Consider the following 20675-nt stretch of genomic DNA (forward strand, 5'->3'; position numbering starts at 1 on the left):
CTTTTTAATGATGGAACTTGGAACTTTTGATGGAACTTTTTATGCTTGGAGCACCTAGACGTCATTAAGCTAGTAAGCCAAGGCCTATAAAGTACCAGTTAATCTACTGTCTACTGAAACTACACATGCAAAAAACACATTAAATCATTAAAAAGTTCTTACATTAAAAATAATCTAACTTAGCCTTAGGTATTATTACAGTAAAAACTAATTTTAGAGAAGGCATCATTAAAGTAAGAAGCTAATTCTTTTAAGAGATATGACAGTATCCAATAGAACAAATATAATGTTGCTTGTTATAGCATACTCCAGTTCCCATAGGTGAATCAACTTCTCCTTGTTCTAGAAGTATAGGACTGCAACTTGCTAATGTTGAAGCACAAGAAAAAAGCTAAATAATTAAGAGGGACAGCAGCAGGACGGTGTTATGGTCTATGTCACCACTAATGGGTTTAGACCTCTCCAGAAATGTCTGGGTTTCTCTGGGTTGCATATTTTATATGATCTCAACAAAGCTGGGACTTCGGAAGGCAGCTGTTCAGAGATCCCTGCATACGTCACAGCTGTTTATCAGCCAGACTTACAAGCTGACCGCCTCACCATTTGGAAACAGTTCCATGATTTATGTTCGCAGCACATTTCCAAGTGATGCAGAAAACAAAGAGTGGCAGGACATTCACAGGAGGCTGGGTGGCCTGATATTGACGTGATTTTTCATGCGCTTTGTTTTTGCAACAATCTTTATGGTTAGAGAGATCTTAAAGCGGTAAAAAAGGCTTTCTCTTAAGATAACAGGTTATTAGTAGTTCTCAGTAGTCTAGTAACCTGAATGACACAAATAAGAATTGACACTAACACAATCTGTGTTAGATGTCAAACCAGTTACTGCACTTCGAAGGCAGGGACTAAGGCATTTTTGCTCAACTGTTCACTTTTAATTTTATGGCTCATTACACCATTCTATTTCAGGCTAATCTAAACCACTTTTGCAACAAATGCGCCTGTCTTGTTTGTGTAAAAGGTCAGAACACTGGGGTAGATATATAAAGTGGTATTTGCTTTGTTATTCTGATTTTTCAAGCACAAAACAGTAGTTAATAATGTCTATTATCTGTTTTAGTGTCTATTCATTCCAATAGCGGCTCAAACCCCAGATTTCTCAGCCACTGAAGATTTTGATTCTGTTGCCATGGAAATGAATTATGTGAATGTAACTTTATAGATGCCAGGTCTTAAGTCTTACCTATGACATTTATCAGTCTTATTCTATCTGTACCTCCCACTGTACCCATTTGACACATACTCATGGCTTGACCCATATTTTTTGGCTTGCTTTTTATATTTTCCTCAATAAGCTGTACATGGTTACATTAACACTTGCTGAGTCCTAAAGACTTTGCCATCTAGTGCATCACTTGCACTTCTGGCATGGTCACAATGTCATGTATAACTCCATCACCTCCAACACTACCTTAAGGGAGAGCAGTCTGGAAGGTCCTCAGTGAGAATATGACAGCTCACCAGGAACCAGTAGGGAATTTTTAAACAGAAAGTTTGATTTATTGTCACTCTCCTGACTGAAAGAGCACACTGTGGGCTTCCACGACATTCCTGGGACAGCCTGGATCAAAGTTTATATACAATATATATATGTCAGTTCATAAAACATTTCTTGTGGGCCCATTTATAAATGAAATGCCATCAAAACAAAATACCAGCTCATATTTGAGTGTTCAAGTGAATAAACAAGATATATACAAAATTTAAGAGTCATTACCAGATCCTTCGAACAAGAATGTGAGAAATCAAGTTTCACAGAGACTTAAAGATTTTGCCTCAAGTGATTTACCCTTAAATGCATCATTACCTTGTTGATATGGAGTGAGTTTATACCTGCTTAAAGTAGTTTGGGGAAAGGGGGGAAATATTTGTTCTTATAATGCAGATAGCATATATATTATGTATGGTTGTCCAAAATGTACTCATCTTGGTTCACTGCTAAGAATGCTGGGGAAGCTGAGAGTAGAACTGTATGTATGTAGCTAATTGGTTAGCTTTCTTGTTTGGAAATGAATGCAATACACAGCTGAGTATTCACTCATTAAGGATGTGACATGCTGTTCATACAGCTGTTCATACACTTCATACAGTTTCCCTGATAAGGTTTGTTGATGTTGCTGTTACAATGCTGTTTTCAAATATATACTCAGCAAAAAAAGAAATGTCCCTTTTATCAGGAGACCGTATTTCAAAGATAATTTTGTAAAAGCCAAATAAGCTTTACAGATCTTTATTGGAAAGGGTTTAAACAAAGTTTTTCATGCTTGTTCAGTGAATCATAAACAATTATTGCACATGCACATGTGGAACAGTCCTTAAGACACTAACAGTTTACAGGCTGTAGGCAATTAAGGTCACAGTTACAATAATTTAGGACACTAAAGAGACCTTTCTACTGACTCTGAAAAACACCAGAAGAAAGATGCCTAGGGTTCCTGCTCACCTGCGTGAACATGCCATAGGTCTGCTGCAGGGAGGAATGAGTACTGCAGATGTGGCCAGAGCAATAAACTGTAATGTCTGTAATGTAAGATCCCTAAGACATTGCTACAGCAGATCGTCCTTGCAGTCGAAAATTACATGTAACCATGTGTCCCCCCCAGAGATGAAACTTGTTCAGTTTATGTCTCAGTTGTTGAATGTTTTTATGTTAATACAAATATTTACACATGTTAAGAAATTTGCTGGAAATAAAAGTAGTTGAATTTGAGAGGATGTTTCTTTTTTTGCTGAGTATATACTTTTTAAGTTTAAAGTTTAAATAAAATATGTGCTCCAAACTGTCATATCACAGCAAACCAGCAACTCCATTTCCCAGGAGGTACCTCAAACTACAAACATGGCCGCTGAGGACTACCCTTCCCACACACGCACACGTTCGGCTTGCCAGAGTACTAACTACACACACCTGCACCCAATCTCACACACAGCACTAAGCAGTATATAAAAGACTTTGCGAACACTCAGACTTGCGAAGTAAATTTTCAGCTGTCTCTGTCGTTATCCATGCCTTGTACTTGTGTTTTTCATTAGTGAGATTTGACCATTGTTTACATTCTTGACCTCAATACTCTGCCTTGCCTAGTTTTGCCTGTTTGCCTGATCACCTGACCTCTGCATGTTTATTGACCATGAACTTTGCCTTACCCTTGGAATTGTTATTATATATCCGCCTAACCTGCACTTGCTTCCGTATCTGCCACCATTTCGTGACACAAACCTGGAGTTGTTAATTGCATCCATTCACTGCAGTAATCCAAGTGTTTTGCTGTGCTTTATATTTTGGAAATCAATGCACCTTCATTTCTGAAAGCAAGCTTGTTCCTGGCCTGAGGGAACATCCAACAACTGAACAACATGCTGCTGCTGTTTAATTTGGACAGAAGAGCAGCAGTGTGTGATTCGTCTGATGTAGTCTTTCTTTCATTTTGACCTCCACCAGGACCTGATCTGTGAGAATGTTTTGGCCTTGAATTGTGTTTTTTCAGTGTGAGAACTTGACAGGGAAGGTTGGGGATGTGGTATGACATTAAGGGTTCCATGCCATTAATTCACCCTTATCCAAGTTACAGTATGTCAAGGCACTATAGGGTTTAGGGGAATGATTTACCATAAGGCTATAGCTTCACTGTGGAGCAGGGAAGTAGTGATAGTGCTCTCTTGCAGTCTTCCAGTGCTCATGGGAAAACCAGGCATCTCACCACTGTGCAGCAGGTCACCGAGGAGTACGTGGAGAATGCCCTAAACCAGTGTTACACTCGCCTTTCTATCCAGTGGACTTTAAACTTGCATATTGCTTAGAGACACTTAAGATATATCCACATATGGGACAAGTGGAAAACAGCATTTATCACCACATTCATTAACTTTGAATACTTGGTGAGGGCTTTTGGTCTTGTAAATGGCCCCTCCACTTCTGTTAATGAGTTTATTCCTCATCAGAAGTGGAACATGTTGCCCTGTAGAGCCTGATCTACTCAAGCAACTCCTGGACAATAAATTCTATGTCAAGTTGGTCTAGAGCAAACATCACAAGCCCACCATTACTTTCATGGTATACATACTCAGTATACAATTTCAAAGAAGTCAAAACCCAAGGCAATCAAGAAGTTACAAAGATTCCTCAAGTTTCAGTTTCGGCTACACCACTCAATTTGTTGAAAAGTTTATTTAATGGAACAAGGCTACAGATGAGTCTGCATATGTTTAATGAGCTAAAAGAATGATTCACAAGCACCATTGTCTCTTTCTCATTTAAGTGTAGAAGTTGGTGTCTTGGAAACCAGCACTGGGGTACATTATCGTAATGCTATATGAGTTTCATTCTTGTAACCTACAGTATATAAGCTCCCGGCTATAAAGGTAGCCTTGAAAATTTGTGGTATCCCTTCAAGTTTGTACCAGATTTCCATAAATCTGAAGTCTCATTTAAAGTTATACAGCAGTGGAATTAGCTCCTTACTGATTCAAAAACCTGTATATAGCATAATATATTTTCTGTTATTTTAAAAGGTATCCTCTGTTAACCTAACCACTGATTTAAAAATCTGTACAGAGTTTAATATCTTTTCCTCCCCCCAAAAATAAAAAAGGACATTAAGTAATCAATCATTTATCCATAAACTTACTGGACATAGAAATCATATGTATCCTGTCATAAACATTTGCATCCTATGATTTTAAGCAATACTGTACATGATAACCTGTGTGTGCATACGGACACGTATGGGTAGGCTGTGTGTGGGTATGAATATGCTATTGATTGATGGTGGTTTGAGAGAAGTAGGGATGTAGGAGTTATAATAGCTCGGATTGGAATTGGGGTTACACTCATTCTCCAAGCAGGTTGATGGCCTATTTGCTCCCAGGATGTTGGAGCCATACTTCAAGGTTCAAGACTCCAAACAGGCACCTCCTGTCGCCTGACAACTAAGACCTATATCCCCAGTGCACCATGGAACCACTTAACTTCAGACAGCTCAAGACATCTCGACACAAAAAGCATCTTGGCGCTGGTCCACAACAATATCTGGGGATGTTTGCTGGAGGCAGGTGTAAGTAATGGTAAAAACCCTGTACTATCTGTTCCCCTCTGGTTTTCTTCAGCTCCTGCGTCATTACATCTGTATAAGCTCCACTGCATTCTTAACACTCTGAGTTTTTTTTTAAATGGTTGCCAAAAAGCGCATAGCAGAAGCTGAGCTTGGAATTGACGACACAATCACAGCATGTCGGAATAACAAATTTGATTACTGAATGCTAACATACTGACCCTTTTGATTTTGGCAAAGACATTATAATTTCAAAAGCATTCAGCCCTTATTGTATAACAAATTAATGTTCTAACAAATCAGTTTATGACAACTTGAAATAGTCTGAAATAGCCTTATAGTGCAAGACAATGTCAAAGTACAATGACCCTAGTGTTAATCTCATGCTGTGTTCCCATGGCTACAAATTAGATGATAAAAAAAATGCTGCACTGTTGCTAATGCACTATTTTCATGGTTGCTGCCTTCTGAGGAGGAAGGTTTATAAGCCCTCTAACATATGACGTACATTAAAACTCTCATCTTCGGTTACTCTTACCCTAGGCAATACAGTATACTACATAAATAACGCTCATTAGTATTAAACACTCAATCCATCAAGATTTCCAGCTTCACTATAACTAAAAAAGAAATGAGAGAAAGTCTTTGGTCTAGAGAGATTTTTCAGATGTTTTGATGACTCTGATTCTGTGACCTGAGAAATGATTAGAAGTAAATCAACTATTTTAAGTATCCTAAATCCATCCATCTTCTACCGCTTACTCCTTTTCAGGGTCACGGGGAACCTGGAGCCTATCCCAGGGAGCATTGGGCAGAAGGCGGGGTACACCCTGGACAGAGTGCCAGTCCATCGCAGGGCGCATACATACACACTCACACACCCATTCATACACTACGGACACTTTAGACATGCCAATCAGCCTAGCATGCATGTCTTTGGACTGGGGGAGGAAACCGGAGTACCCGGAGGAAACCCCCGCAGCACGGGGAGAACATACAAACTCCGCACACACAGGGCCACGGCAGGACTCGAACCCCAGACCCTGGAGTTGTGAGGTGAACATGCTAACCACTAAGCCAAGTATCCTAAATCCAGTGCCTAAATCTAGACACCAGGAAAGAAATGATGAAATACATCAGACAGAATGTGACAGCAACCACATTATTTATATCTGTAAAAGCTTCCTTCCTCTCTTGAGTAGTGACTGTAAGTCACAAAAGATAATCAATAAACCCTATATAAAGAAACTGTTATTGAAAAACAAACACCACCATCTCTTAGCCCAACAATAAATCCTTCAGCAGTCATCAATCAAAGTAGATTTGTCTTTCAACTAGCTTGATTTATGAGGATCCTCCAGCATTAAATAATAGGAAGTCAATAAATATTATATTGATTTTTTTTTTAAGAAACCTCTGATATTCTTTTTTTTAATGCATTAATGGATTGCAACATAAGAAACATACTTTAAAGATGTCCTTATGTTTTCACATAGACGTAATAACAAATACACAGATATATTTAGGATTTCCATGGGGAAATTATTTTAAAAAGACCAGCTGGCTAAACTTTATATTCAAAACACATGCTAGTCTTTGGTCAAAGCCTGAGGGAGCTTAGAAATTAGACTCAACATTGGAGTAATAGACAGAAAGGGCCTTCCATTTCTGCCTTCACCAGTCCACTTTAATGCAGTTTTCAGCAATTCGCTTCTTTATAAGCTTACAGCAATTACTGTTTAGAATAAGGTTTAGATCAGTGATACAAGATATTAGTTATTAGACTAAAGTGAGAGTGCATCTATAATGTTATGAGAAATTAAAGAGGTCCTCTAAGACAGAGAAGAACAGAGAGAGAACAAGAGAGAGAGAGAGAGAGAGAGAAACTAGTGTGGGAGAGTAACGGTTTGGGGATGTTCTCATTTTTTTCTGATTCTCCTGGGAAAGGCCATGCTAAGCTCAACAACTCGACAATAACCACACAGTCGTAGGATTGATAGTACAGAAATATACTGGAAAATAATATTATTTATTAAGCCTTCTTGTCATCTCAAAACAGTCTGACCATTCTCCCCTGACCTCTCTCATCAACAAGGTGTTTCTGCCTGCTTTTTGCACCATGCAGCTTGCATACTTGCATGAAAAAACAGAGGTAGAGGTGTTCCTATTAAAGTGGCCAGTGAGTGGACTATATCAAGCACAAAATGGGATTTTTTGCTTTCATATGTAAACAAAGTGCCACAAGACAGATGACATTTAGAATTATTCCAGTATTACTTTGGGATTAAGTTTGAAAGTATATCCCTTGTGTTTATTTAGAAGAAAAAAGAAGTCTGTGTAAGACCAAGCCGATGCCAAACCAAACACTAATAAGCAAATGTAACACAGAATTATCTTGTCAGACAGAGAAGGTTTAGAATTATTTCACTTACTTGAGCACGTGTGTGGAGCCGTTGATCTGTGTAGCTGTGCAGGGTGTTCTAGCTGCGAGGATGGAGGGCCGTCGGTAGCGCTGGTGGCCGCAGCAGAGGATGATGAGGAAGGCACGGCGGAAGGACTTGTTGAGGAAGGCATAGAGGATGGGGTTGAGCATGGAGTTGATGTAGCCTAGCCACAGGCATGCTGCCCACAGCTGCTCCGGTACTGTGTAGTCTATGAAAGGGTCCACCACATTGGTGATGAAGAATGGAGCCCAGCACAGACAAAAGCAGCCCATAATGATGCACAGAGTCTTTGCTGCCTTTGTCTCAGTGCGCATGCGGTGGTTGCGTTGGTGTTCAGCACTTTCAAGGCCAGAGGCCGCACCACCTGCCCTCTGCAGCATGCCGATCTGACGGGCGTGCTCACGTGCTGTTACATAGATGCGTTGGTAGGCGAGCACCATCAGGCCCAGTGGGATGTAGAAGGCCACCACAGAGCAGGTGAGTGCATATGGCTTGTTCACCATGAACACGCACACCGTGGAGTTGCCACTGAACTTCCTTGCTTCTATCTGTTGAGGGGAGAGGTTATATTTATGCGCACACAAATTGCACATTCAGCATGCAAAAAGAAAATATCACTTTTTTTACTCTCTGTGCTGAGGTTTCTATTTTTCTGTGGGTTCATTGCTATTCCAATCTGTAAGTCCTTGGCCTACGAGAGCTGTCAATTTGTCAGCAGTAGACAAAACCTTTCGTACCATATAAATTTAAAACCAGCGAGACCTTAACCTGAATAGCATTCATTTTAAAAACAGGCATTTTCAAAGACAGCCCTTTAGAAAAGTCCCTTACCCTGACTACACTTAAAAAAGAATAAAATCACCTCTAATTCCTCCTACTTGACACAATGCTTTGATAAGCCTGGCTCAAAATGTACAAAAAAAAAAAGTCTTGGTTTCCATGAATTACACTTTGCTGAAGAACACTTAAAAAAAACACCAGGGTAAAAAAGAATACCAGAAATAATTTTGTGCCTCACTTTACTTTGTTGAAATGCACTTTAATTGGACGCAACCCAAATGAAATCTTCTGTGAAGGGTTCATTTGCTCAAGTGGTCTGGATCCCAGGGCAAAACAGTCAGTAGACATAACTATAAATATGTATATTTATAAGCTTGTGATGTGCTGTTTATTAATACCATCAATTGGAGAAAGGTCATTAAATATTCATTATCATTCATCAGAGTCATTAGCAACACCATCACCACAGCGATCACTAGATATTCATGCATTCATTCATTCATCAGGAACTGAATCTGGAGCCCGGGAGGGACAACTGTTCATAATTACTAAATGTTATATATATATACACACACACACACATATATATATATATATATATATATATATATATATATGTACACTTTTAATTTATTTTCAGCCATGTGAATTTTTTTCCCGATTTAGTTAGAATGTGACCCAAACATTCAGTGACACATGAGCTACAAACACTAATCAGCTCCTCTGAGAGGTGCAGTCAATGAATCTGGCAGTGTTTCTGATGTTCTGACTTTAAACCGTGCAGGTAAATTGCTGTCCGAAATAAACAGTCAGGATAATAGTCATGTATTGTGAAATTTCGGAGGAGAACTACGTACGCCAAACAAAAACTCAAACACACTCTCATCTTCCGCTCACCAAGGAATGATGCTTATGATTATTATGTGTAGAGTGTGAAATGCAAAGAATTGTGTGCTATGCAGGGTATTATGTATTCAGTTAATGAAATGGTTAATTTTACACAGAATAAATAATGACACAGTTTATGAAACCACCATGTTATGAAACTCCTCTAAGCAGAATCATTGATTGTGTGAAGAAAAACATGCTCAGTATGCCATTTAAACAGCATTTCCTCTGTCTGGCTGACTTTCATTACAGCAAATCAATCTTCATCCAGGACCATTTAATGTTTGTTTATAGATGGATTATAAGCTCTAATAGGGCGATGTGACATCACTAATTGACATCACTATTTCTATTACATCGTACTTGTCCGTGAGTGTTATTAATTAAGCTCTTCCTCATAGCGTTACCTGAATAGAGGGACTACATGAGGAGAAGCTCGCTGTAGCTTCTTTCGGCATCTGCAGTATATAATATTCACCCAGAATACAAAGTGGGGCACAAACTCTAGTAAAAATCTATAAAGAACCATTTAAAATATCTGAAATGTGCTCTTATAAAAATAAAACAACCTCATTTACATATGTACTGAGCTGATTATTTCATTGAATTCCTAATCATTTTCACCGAAGCAAGTTTGTTTACACTCGTCGTGATGAACACGAAAGAGAAAAATTATCTTTAAACATTCCACAGCCAAATACATTTTTCCAACACTGGACTAGCTGTGACAGATGTGACTCACCAAATCATTTATTCCAATACTGTTCCAGCCTTGCATAATTGGTAAGAACGATATAACAGTTGGGATAGTCCAGCATCCTCCTATCATAAGAGCAACTCTCAGTGGTGTCATCTTGTTCCTGTAGACCAGAGGCTGACAACAGATGGCATAGTACCTGCAACAAAAAGTTTAAAAGCATTTTATACATATATAAAAACTAAATAAAAAATTATTTCACACATTGGTTGAACAAACCATGTACTTCAGCATTAATACACCATAAAAATGTAACTAACATTTGTATTAAGCAAGGAATAAAACATGCTGTTATAGGTAAATAATTGATGGGCTACTGCGATGCTTAAAATTGTTTATTTCTATGACAGCACATCCTGAAGTGTTTTATTCCTGCTTTATCACAACAATGCATGAACGATTACATATACACAGCACAATATATGTTTAACCATTTATAGTTACATTTTATGTTATGGAACATCCACAAGACAAGATATTCCCTTTTATCACTTACATTACAGCAGTTATGAACAGTCGTTCCATCGCCAGTCCCCCCCCTTTAAAGTTAATAAAATAATAAACATACAGCTAGCATTGTCATGTGATTGTGAAACCATAAAGGAGCAAACTCCTACATCCTGAAGACTTTCCCTACTAACCATAACAAAGCACTGACACCTTAGACACCTTCCATAAATGTTAAATAAACACTTCTTACAGAAAACTTCTCCATATCAACTATATACCTGTGTCTAATAATAATTTTTTTTAAATCCATTTATTAATATATTTAGATTATGTGAAGCGTCCGGCACACAAATACCTGTGAATGAGAGGCGATAATGCATTAGAATGAGTTATTATAGTCATCCATTTTCTATACCACTTATCCTACACAGGGTTGCGGGGAGCCTGGAGCCTTTCCCAGGGGACTCGGGGCACAAGGCGGGGGACACCCTGAAGGGGTTGCCAACCCATTGTAGAGCACAAATGCTCACACACTTACACACCCATTCACATAATATGGACAATTTACAGATGCCATTCAGCATACAACACATGTCTTTGGACTGGGGGAGGAAACTGGAGTACCTGGAGAAAACCCCCGAAGGATGGAGAGAACATGCAAACTCCATGTACACAGGGTGGAGGTGGGAATCGAACCACCAACCCTGGAGGTGCAAAGCAAACGTTAATTATAAAAATAATTATATGTATTATTTTAAATAAATAGGAAAGTGGCCAAGTGTCCAGACAGAATACAGCAAATAAATTTCAACCAGGCTCTGTAGAAGCACCTTCCATACTACACTATCACGACCTTTCTGAACCGTCAAACTAGATTTCCATTAAGCACCTTTAAATGACCTTTTAGCACAGGCAGCAAAAATGATTTTGACTTTTTGTGTGAAATTCAGCATGCCATAATGACAATGTTAGGGAAATAATTATTTATGTAACAGAATACATGAATCCTGTGTAATAAAAAAAAAAACAGTTAAAAGAATTTAATTTTGAATTGATTTAGCTTTTGACAGATGTCAGTACTGCGTCACAACTCAAGATCTCAAAGCTGTCAAATTTCCGAAATGGTGAATACCACAAGAGAGAATAATGACAGGCTCTAGGCAGGGTTATGTGAAATATGTGAAAAGTAAGTCTGGTGTAGAGGAAGCTGTTGATGAATGTATAGCACTCCTATTTTTCAGGAACAAAGGGAGATGACTGTGTGCAAGTGGAGAAACGCTGGTGATATAATAACACAGGTGTCTGAGATGGGTCGTACTATCCGACAGTAAAAATAACTCAGATCTGTATCAGAGATGGCACACAGTACAAAAGAGGGCTGTTTCTTTTTACTTATTACAGCCACTATAACATCTTATCAGAAAAAAAGTCATATGCAAATAGGGAAACTACTGGACTGGTGCACACAGAAACTTTAAATCAAGTGTATTTCAGTGTGTATATTAGCATAAAGCTATCCAGTTCTACCAAACACAATACTTAATTATACCACCACCTGCTGCACTGTGTACAAGAACCAAAGAAATGGTCTGGCTGTTGGTAGAAACAAATTTTCCTAGGCATATAATTAGCTGGCATGGATGATAGACATTCTTTCCATAATCACGAATAAAAAAAGGACAGTAATGTCATATAGCTCTAAAGCTAGCACAACATAATCTCAAGCAAAAATTAACACGCTAGCCAGACACAACTTTACGTGCCAGGAGAGACCATAGCATATAACTGAAATGTTAGCCAAAGACGTTTAGCTATTTTGCTGAGGGCACACACAAAATGCTTCATCACCAGAGACGTTATCAGGAGACGACATATACTGTAGTTGCATAAAATCGTCCCTACCATGGACTCTCGCTTATTTTCCATATTCTGTATTAATGCACATAATTTTATGAACAGGTTTGAGTTCAATTATATTATTTGCCACTTTTAGCCTAGTTAATTGGCAAGCATATACAGTATATATTACACATATTTGTATACACATACACATATTTCAGTTGCCCAGTGGTCTATCTAATGACTTGATGATCTGTCTACTGCTGCACAGTCTAGATCTTCAGGTACCTACATTCTGCTCTTAGCTGCTCTGAGGCTACAGAATGATGAGCAGCTTGAGGTCGTTGAGACTGTATCATCGGTCAGTTAAGAGAGGAAACAAATAAGCAAGATTCTGGTGTCATGATGGACAGTGTTCCCAGTGGTCCTTCAGGAAGAAATGATGATTATCCATCCATCTCTAACCTGCTCTCTCTCCTCTGACCCAGTTCTGTCAGCACTGTCGCCCATGCATGTGTAGGGGTTCCTGTTTATCTACCCCTGACACATACTCATTACAACACATTTAACACAGGCAAAGAGGCCTATGTTCTACTCTAAACCATTTTTCATTACTGTGACACTGTGCCTCGTGGTGAAGCAGGCTTTCATTATATCCTCGAATCTCTGTAATGGCCAGATGAGTCACTTTTTTAATTCATTAACCAACTTGAGACTGTCTTGCTTGACTAATTCACTGCTGCTAACACCCTGAAGCAGAACAATGCTATAAAGATGTAGTCCTTTCATAAATCAGTCGCATAAAGTAGAAACTGGGTTTTACAGTAACCACTGGGTGTAGTCATGTTCATATTTTTGTGCCTTCTTTAATAAATATAGTTATCTTATGTTAATTATATACTTATCTAATGTTAGCTAATTCAAACATACATTGATAGAGTTTATTTCACATTAATGAACTGAAGACATTCTCCATTTTAAAATGGAGAAAGTGAGGGCAGAAAAGCTGTGAGGAGTTGAGAGGGGTGGGGCTTCCAGGATATCAGTTATTATTGGAGAATAAAAAGCACCTATCAAACTGTCAATCATTTTAGATTCAAAAGGCTGCTCTTTTTTAACTCTTTATTTTTGAGTTATAAGTTGTAGCAGCATACTCTATGTTAAAATGCAAAATGGTTCTTCTTCTTCTTAAAAAAATAAATAAATAAAAAAATAGGACCAAAAATCATGCATCATTCTGTTGTGACAAATTTGTGTGGTTGGCAGTTTGAATGAGTGCAACAGGGGCAAGTGTTTAACAGCAGGCCATCAGAAACACGACCCACACATTAGTCTCTCTGCATGTACCAGCGCCTTGTGGACTGCATTGTGTTACTTGAAGCCTGCTGAATGTCTCATGGCAAAAGCAGGACTGCTAGAGGGAAGCTGTCAGAAGTAGCAGGTATCAGACTAAGTACAAACACAGCAGTGAAATTAAACTGCTGGTAATAGCTGAGGTTTACTAATGCTCTTAGCTTCCATGACTAACTAAAAACAGCAAAAACCGATATACTATATTATACTGTATGTGAATCATTACCTGAGCGACTAACACACACCTATCAGCCATAACATTAAAATCACTCACAGGTGAAGTGAATAACATTGATTATGTCGTTACAATGGCACCTGTCAACGTGAGGGATATATATAAGACAGCAAGTGAACTGTCAGGTCTCAAAGTTGATGTGTTGGAAGCAGACTTGACAAGTGACTTTGACAAGGGCCAAACTGTGATGGCTAGACAACTGGGTCAGAGCATCTACAAAACGGCAGGTCTTGTGTCGTGTTCCTGGTATACAGTGGTTAGAACCTACCAAAAGTGGACCAAGGAAGGACAAACAGTGGTCTGATCCCACAGAAAAGCTACTGTAGCAGAAATTGCAGAAAAAGTTAATACTGGCTATAATAGAAAGGTGTCAGAACACAAAGTGAATTGCATCTGGCTGTGTATGAGGCTGTGTAGCCTCAGACCTGTCAGAGTGCCTAGGCTGACCCCTGTCCACCACCAAAAGAGCCTATAATGGGCATGTGAGCATCAGAACTGGACCATGAAGCAATGGAAGAAGGTGGCCTTGTCTGAGTTCTTTTACATCACATGGACAGCCGGGTACATGTGTGTCGATCACCTGGGGAAGGGATGGCACCAGGATGCACTATGGGAAGAAGGCAAGCCGGCAGCAGCAGTGTGATGTTCTGGGCGATGTTCTGATGTTCTGCTGGGAAACCTTAGGTCCTGGCATTCATGTGGATGTTACTTTGACATGTTCCACCCACCTAAATATTGTTGCAGACCAATTACACCCCTTCATGGCAACAGTATTCCCTAATGGCAGTGGCCTCTTTCAGCAGGATAATGCGCCCTGCCACACAGCAAAAATTGTTCAGGAATGGTTTCAGGAACATGATAAAGTCAAGTCAAGTCAAGTCAAGTCAAGTGGGTATTTATTGTCATTCCTCTATACAGCTTTTATACATTGGAATGAAATGACGTTTCTTCAGGACCCTGGTGCAACACAGAACAGTATGCAGGTCTACATAAAGTGCAAATACACAACAGTGTGAGATGACTGCAAAACAATAAATACACAGGACAGTAAATAGACAGGACAATAGATACACAGAACATGGACTGTAAACCATAAGCTATTGTGTAATGTAACAGCACAAGTATATATAAGCAATACTGGCAGCAAAAATTAGTTCCACAGTATAAAGTGACTGATGCAGCTGTGTAAAGTGCAGTGTGCAGTAGTACCGAGTCTTACTGGGTTAGGTGTTTGACTAGCCCAGGTGAGCGTTGGGAGGCAGCGACAACATTAAGCGATAGATTGTTGTCTTTACACCACTCTGCGAGCTGACTCATAATTGTTGTGGTTGAGGCCCACAACGGTAGTGTCATCAGCAAACTTGATGTGATTAGGAACTGAATTTTGCAGCACAGGCCTAAGTCAGCAGGGTAAACAGCAGTGCACTGAGTACACAGCCCTGGGGGTGATGGTGTTCAGTGTGGTGCTGCTGGAGGTGGAGTTGCTGACTCTGACAGACTGGGGTGCACAGAAATTGTTTAGGGCATCTGGAGTGAGGGGTCATCATCACAGACAGGTGGTGTAGCTTTGTATTCTGTGATGGCCTGAATGCCTTGCCACATACCCCTTGTGTCTTTGGTGTTTGTGAAGTGACTGTGGATTCTTTCTGTGTAGTTGCGTTTTGCCTCTCTGATTGCCCGGGACAGATTGACCCTTGCTGTGCTGAGGGCTGTCTTGTCATAAGACCTGAAGGCAGAATCTCGGGTTTTTAACAATGAGCTCACTTCAGCAGTCATCCACAGTTTCTGGTTTGCACGTGTGGTATAGTCATCTATGCACTTGCTGATGTAACTAGTCACTGAAGCTTTGTATTCCTCCAAGTCTTTGTTGTTGTGGTATGTAGCAGCCTCTCCTAACATATTCCAGTCTGTGTGCTCAAAACAGTCCTGAAGTGCTGAGATGGCTCCCTTAGACCAGGTTCTCACCTGTTTCAGAACCGGTTTGGCACGTTGCAGGAGTGGTCTGTATGCTGGGATTAGCATAACTAGCATAATTAGCATGTGGTGGGGTCAGGGTGCAGCCTTGTAAGCACCATGAATGTTGGTGTAAAGTGTACCACGGGTTGCAAAATCAACATGCTGGAGGAATTTTGATGGCAGTGATTTCAGATTCACGTGGTTAAAATCTCCGGCAACAATGAAAAATCAACCAGGGTGCGCTGTCTGTAGGTTACTGATAGCCCTGTAGAGTTCACTTAGGGCTTGCATTAGCGCCGGGTGGAATGTACACTGTGACAATGAGCACGGTGGTAAACTCTCTGGGCAGATAATATGGTTGGCATTTCACAGTCATAAACTCCACCAGCAACGAACAGTAGCTTGAAACCACAACGGCATTCCTGCACCATTCGTTGTTTATGTAAACACACAGAACACCACTGCGAGTCTGGACAGTGCTGCTATTCTTTCGGCGTGATGTGTGGTTAGTCCAGCTAGCTGAACGGCTGTGTCCAGAATGTTGACGTTGAGCCATGTTTCCGTAAAAATGAAAACGCAGCATTCCCTGATTTCACGCTGGGTATTTAGCTGTAGTTTGAGTAGGTCCAGTTTATTGTCAAGAGATCGAACATTGGAGAGGAGAATGGATGGTAGAGCCGGACAACTTGGATTAGCCTTTAGCCTTGCACAGCTGCCGGCTGGCTTTCCGCGCTTCTACTGCCTCGCACACTGTTTCTGACACCCTCTCTTCCGGCCAGCAGCATCAGTCCCAGGGCCTGGTTCGAGTAGTAGCTCATCTCGCAGTCCATCGTTTATTCCTCCCGAGCTTTGTTCTCCGATGTTTAGCAGAATTTGACAATGGTAAACATGTACACCAGTGCTTCCAATGTACATCTGTTTAAAATGTTTCCAAATTGGTGTAGGCTACACATAACATGCACCGTATTAGTGGACCCAAAGTGGCCGCTGCATGCTACCGCGCCGCCATCTTGGAAGCCATTTGTTGACTTGGCCAATTGTGCATCTGTGGGATGTGCTGGTCAGACAAGTCTGATCCATAGAGACCCCACCTCAGAACTTACAGGACTTAAAGGATCTGCTGCTAACTTGATGCCACCTTCAGAGGTCTTGTGGAGTTCATGCCTTGACAGGTCAGAGCTGTTTTGGCAGCACAAGGTGGACCTACACAATATTAGGTAGGTGGTTTCAATGTTATGGCTGATCGGTGTATGTAAATAGTTATATGTAACATATTTGTGAGTTTTTACACTGAACTAGCCTGGTCAGTTTTCATGTAGGAGCAATTGGTTGTGCATTTGAGCTTTCCTGTGGATACCTCAATAAAGGCTGGAAATGCTATCATAAATGGTTGCATAAACAAGTCAGCACTAAGCTTGCTTGGCACAGAACAACAGCTCACTGTGAAGAGAAGTCCTGCAGTCAAATGAAAAGCATACGTCTGAGCCGTGGGAGTGAAGTGAGCAATAATGACTATTCCATTGAGCTATACAGTTGTGGAGAGAACATAAGCAGAGGGCCCTAATGCATGTCTGCCTCCTTTATGCTACTTCTAAAAATAAAACTCTTAAGAACATCTCTGCTCACCTGTTCACCTGCTTTTAAGGCAATGTGAAGCAGCAGAATGAGGAGACAATTACATTAGAGACTGATTGTTGCCATTTTTAAGTTATAAGTGCAGCTATTTCAAGTGAGGTTTTATTCTTTAAGTGCACCAGCTTTCCAAAGTGCTAATGTTCATACAGTTGCTTCCACACCTCATTAAAGTAGAAATACTAAGGTACCTCAATTATAGGCTTTCTATAAAGTCTATGGGGATGATAGCAGAATTCCAGAAGGACAACATATGTCCCAGGAAGGAAGTTGTGGTCTGTAATATACACTTGGGTGAATACATTTCCTTAGGATGGTCATATAAATGCATGATGATTGAACATATATTTTATATGCTGTAGCAGTCCATTTTGTAGATGTGGATTTTCAGTAGTACAAAAAACATTTACAAAATACTGACTAATTTATCTTCTTCATCACCTACAGACACATACTTGACATACTAAATCTGCACTAACACAAATGCTAGAAACCTGCTAGAAAACCTATTCTAGTGCACGCAAGATCAGTGTGAAAATCAATACTTAGGCCATCAGTGTTTTATACTGTTAAATATTTATAGTTATTTAAACCCTGTGGTTCACAGAAGATTTTAGTCAATACTGCAAAACAAAATAACAGTCTGAAAGAAGAAAGAAAGAAAGGAAATTAGGTAAGTATGTCACAAAAAGTATACTAATTACTTTAAATCTGAAACATGAACTATTTGAGATGACACCTCCTGTGAATAAGTAAAACATTTCTGTAATTAACTGCTTTTTAAAAGATTCTACTGTGTCTGTATGCTTTTCCCAGCACCAGCCTATGTGCTAGTGGACCCAAATACATAAAATAAAACAAACACAAACACAATGACTCTTCATCAAACTTATAAAAAGCTCTACTTAACACCTCCATTGCAGTTTGTAATATGTAATGGCATGTACTTCAACTACAATGTAATCTAAATCAACTATGCTGAACTATTAAAATCCATAAATTAATAAAATTAAATGTATAAATCCATGAATTAATTTTCAGATATTCCATTAACTAAGTAACTAAAATACATTATAATGCAAAATTTCTCCCCAAAAGTGACTAATGTGACAACAATTTTACAGTTAGCTTTATAAATTATTACCAGAAGCTTTAAATGATTGAATTAAAAAATAAAATAAATAACAACGATTGTATACTCCTGTATTTATCATTTACCTTATCTGAACTTCTCACTTTTCCTATTTCTTATTTCAACTAGTTTAGTCATTTGCTTATTTCCTAATTTACACATTTCCTAATTTATTTATTATATAAGAGGAGAGGAGATTAGGAAATGTTGAATGAGTAAAACAGTCACTAAATAATTGACTAAACATGTGCTGGGGTAGACAACAGTGAGAAGTTGAAAATAATGGAGGAGTAATATAAATTGATTTTTGATTTCTTTTATTGACTGTTTGCGACTTTAAGAAATGATTAAAAGCGGTTTGGCACGTGAGCCAACTCACTTTCTGATAATTTTTTGTAAATTATATTTTTGACTCAGATAGCGTATTAATGACTTTTGTAGTGTGGGAGATGACAGCACTGCAGGACTGAATATTATTGCAGCACTGAATATTATGAATCAGCCACTAGTTAGCTAATTCTAAAAATAGTCTTTGTCTTTGGATAGGCAGGTAGAGTGAGAAAAGAACAGAAGACACATTAAAGCACATTTCTGTATTGTGTTCATGTGAGACATGAAAGGAGGCAGATAACAACCTGAGCTCCAGGGGTCAATTAGAGAATAAGCTGCTGCTAAGAATTTCACACGTATTTCACACACACTCAAATGTAATGATATGCTTAATAAGAAAGTTGGTGTTAAATGACTGTCTGAAGGACACATATTGTTATCCCTTAGTGTGTACACTCACTCTAGTAAGTGACTTGCAAAATTATGAAAATGCATTATATAACGTGCCCAGTGAGAGAAACAGAAGATACTCTTGTTCCAATCCCATAGTGTCTACTGTCACTTGACTTGCAAAATAGCCAAAAATACCTGATACAAGATTCATGACAGCAATTACCAGCCAGCGGCTGCTGAGCTTTCAGGAAATTCTTCCAAACCTTCTGATGCTGGCAAACATAACTCCCATTACAAAAACTCCAAGAATGTTTGTTGGTATAAATGTACAAAGTTGGGCACAGTCATACACACAAAGTAAAGGACATGGACTGTCAAAGCTCTATCAATTTTTTTCTTCATAGAATGGAGGACTATAATAAACCATTTGCTGCTCTGTCACTTTTATTCAAGAACCATTTTTAGGCTAATCTTACAAACATGAGAGACAAAAACAAAATGGAGAGAAAAAAAAGAAATGGGGAGACAGAGAACCAGAAATGGGGTCAGTCACTTGGTGGATTATTAACATCAAACCTATTTCTTTTCTTTTTCTGCCCTTGTGACCTGGATTTTTAAAAGATCTCTGTAACTGCAGGCTATGAAAGCTGCAAGCTAGATGAGCTGTGTGCTCAAAGGCTCCCTGGTGTTCTCTATCAAACACCAGTCACAGCTAAACTGGTAAAACTTGAATGAAAAAGAGCAGTGGTGTTTCACTGTAATGGTGCTTTACAACATACCTGGGTCAGATAAGAAGCTTACATTCCAGAAATGTATTAATGCTTAATCCTTCCTCCTCTATCATTCATGCCAGACTGTTTATTTCTACAGAAAAAAAGGCTGCTAGATTAAATGTTCTAGCGTATAATAGATAACAGATGAATGCGCACTCGGGAAGCTTAGACAAACTGATTCAACGAACCTGAGCACAAAAAAGGTACTCTTATTGGAAAGCACTAAAGGGCACTGTACATTTGGAAAAAGACATCTCCTGTCATGCTGGTGTTCATCTTTTTCTTCCATTTCATTTAATTCTTTAAAAGCATCACCTGTTCATTTACTGTATTTACGTACTAGTCCATTGTAGTCTACCTAAATTGAAGAAATAAGAAAAATGCCATAATGTCTTACAGATAATGAAGAAATAAACTGATAATAATTTAGTTTGTATGCCGGTTTTGAAAGGCAGGAAATTTGACAGGAATTTGACATGAGTAATGTACTTCTTGTACTTCACTTGTCTGAACCTATTAAACTTAACAAGTAACACAATGTTTCTTCTGTTAGTGGGAAGTGTGCGTCTGTTTGTGGATGTGGACGTGATGCTAGTGCTTCA

The 20675-nt window shown here is 39.1% G+C and overlaps 1 protein-coding gene across 3 annotated transcripts in view; it reads right to left on the minus strand.

Annotated features, from left to right (window-relative positions):
• htr4 (5-hydroxytryptamine receptor 4) overlaps window positions 1–20675 on the minus strand; it is a 100101-nt gene that overhangs the window by 31252 nt on the left and 48174 nt on the right. For all 3 annotated transcript variants that reach the window (XM_017475225.3, XM_017475226.3, XM_017475227.3), the window contains 2 exons: window positions 9966–10119; window positions 7544–8103 (listed from right to left, as the gene is read on the minus strand). In XM_017475225.3, the coding sequence (XP_017330714.1) occupies window positions 7544–8103; window positions 9966–10119 (714 nt within the window). The remainder of the gene's footprint in view (window positions 1–7543; window positions 8104–9965; window positions 10120–20675) is intronic.

This window comes from Ictalurus punctatus, chromosome 8 (genome assembly GCF_001660625.3).
Source record: "Ictalurus punctatus breed USDA103 chromosome 8, Coco_2.0, whole genome shotgun sequence".
Taxonomy (NCBI): Eukaryota; Metazoa; Chordata; class Actinopteri; order Siluriformes; family Ictaluridae; genus Ictalurus; species Ictalurus punctatus.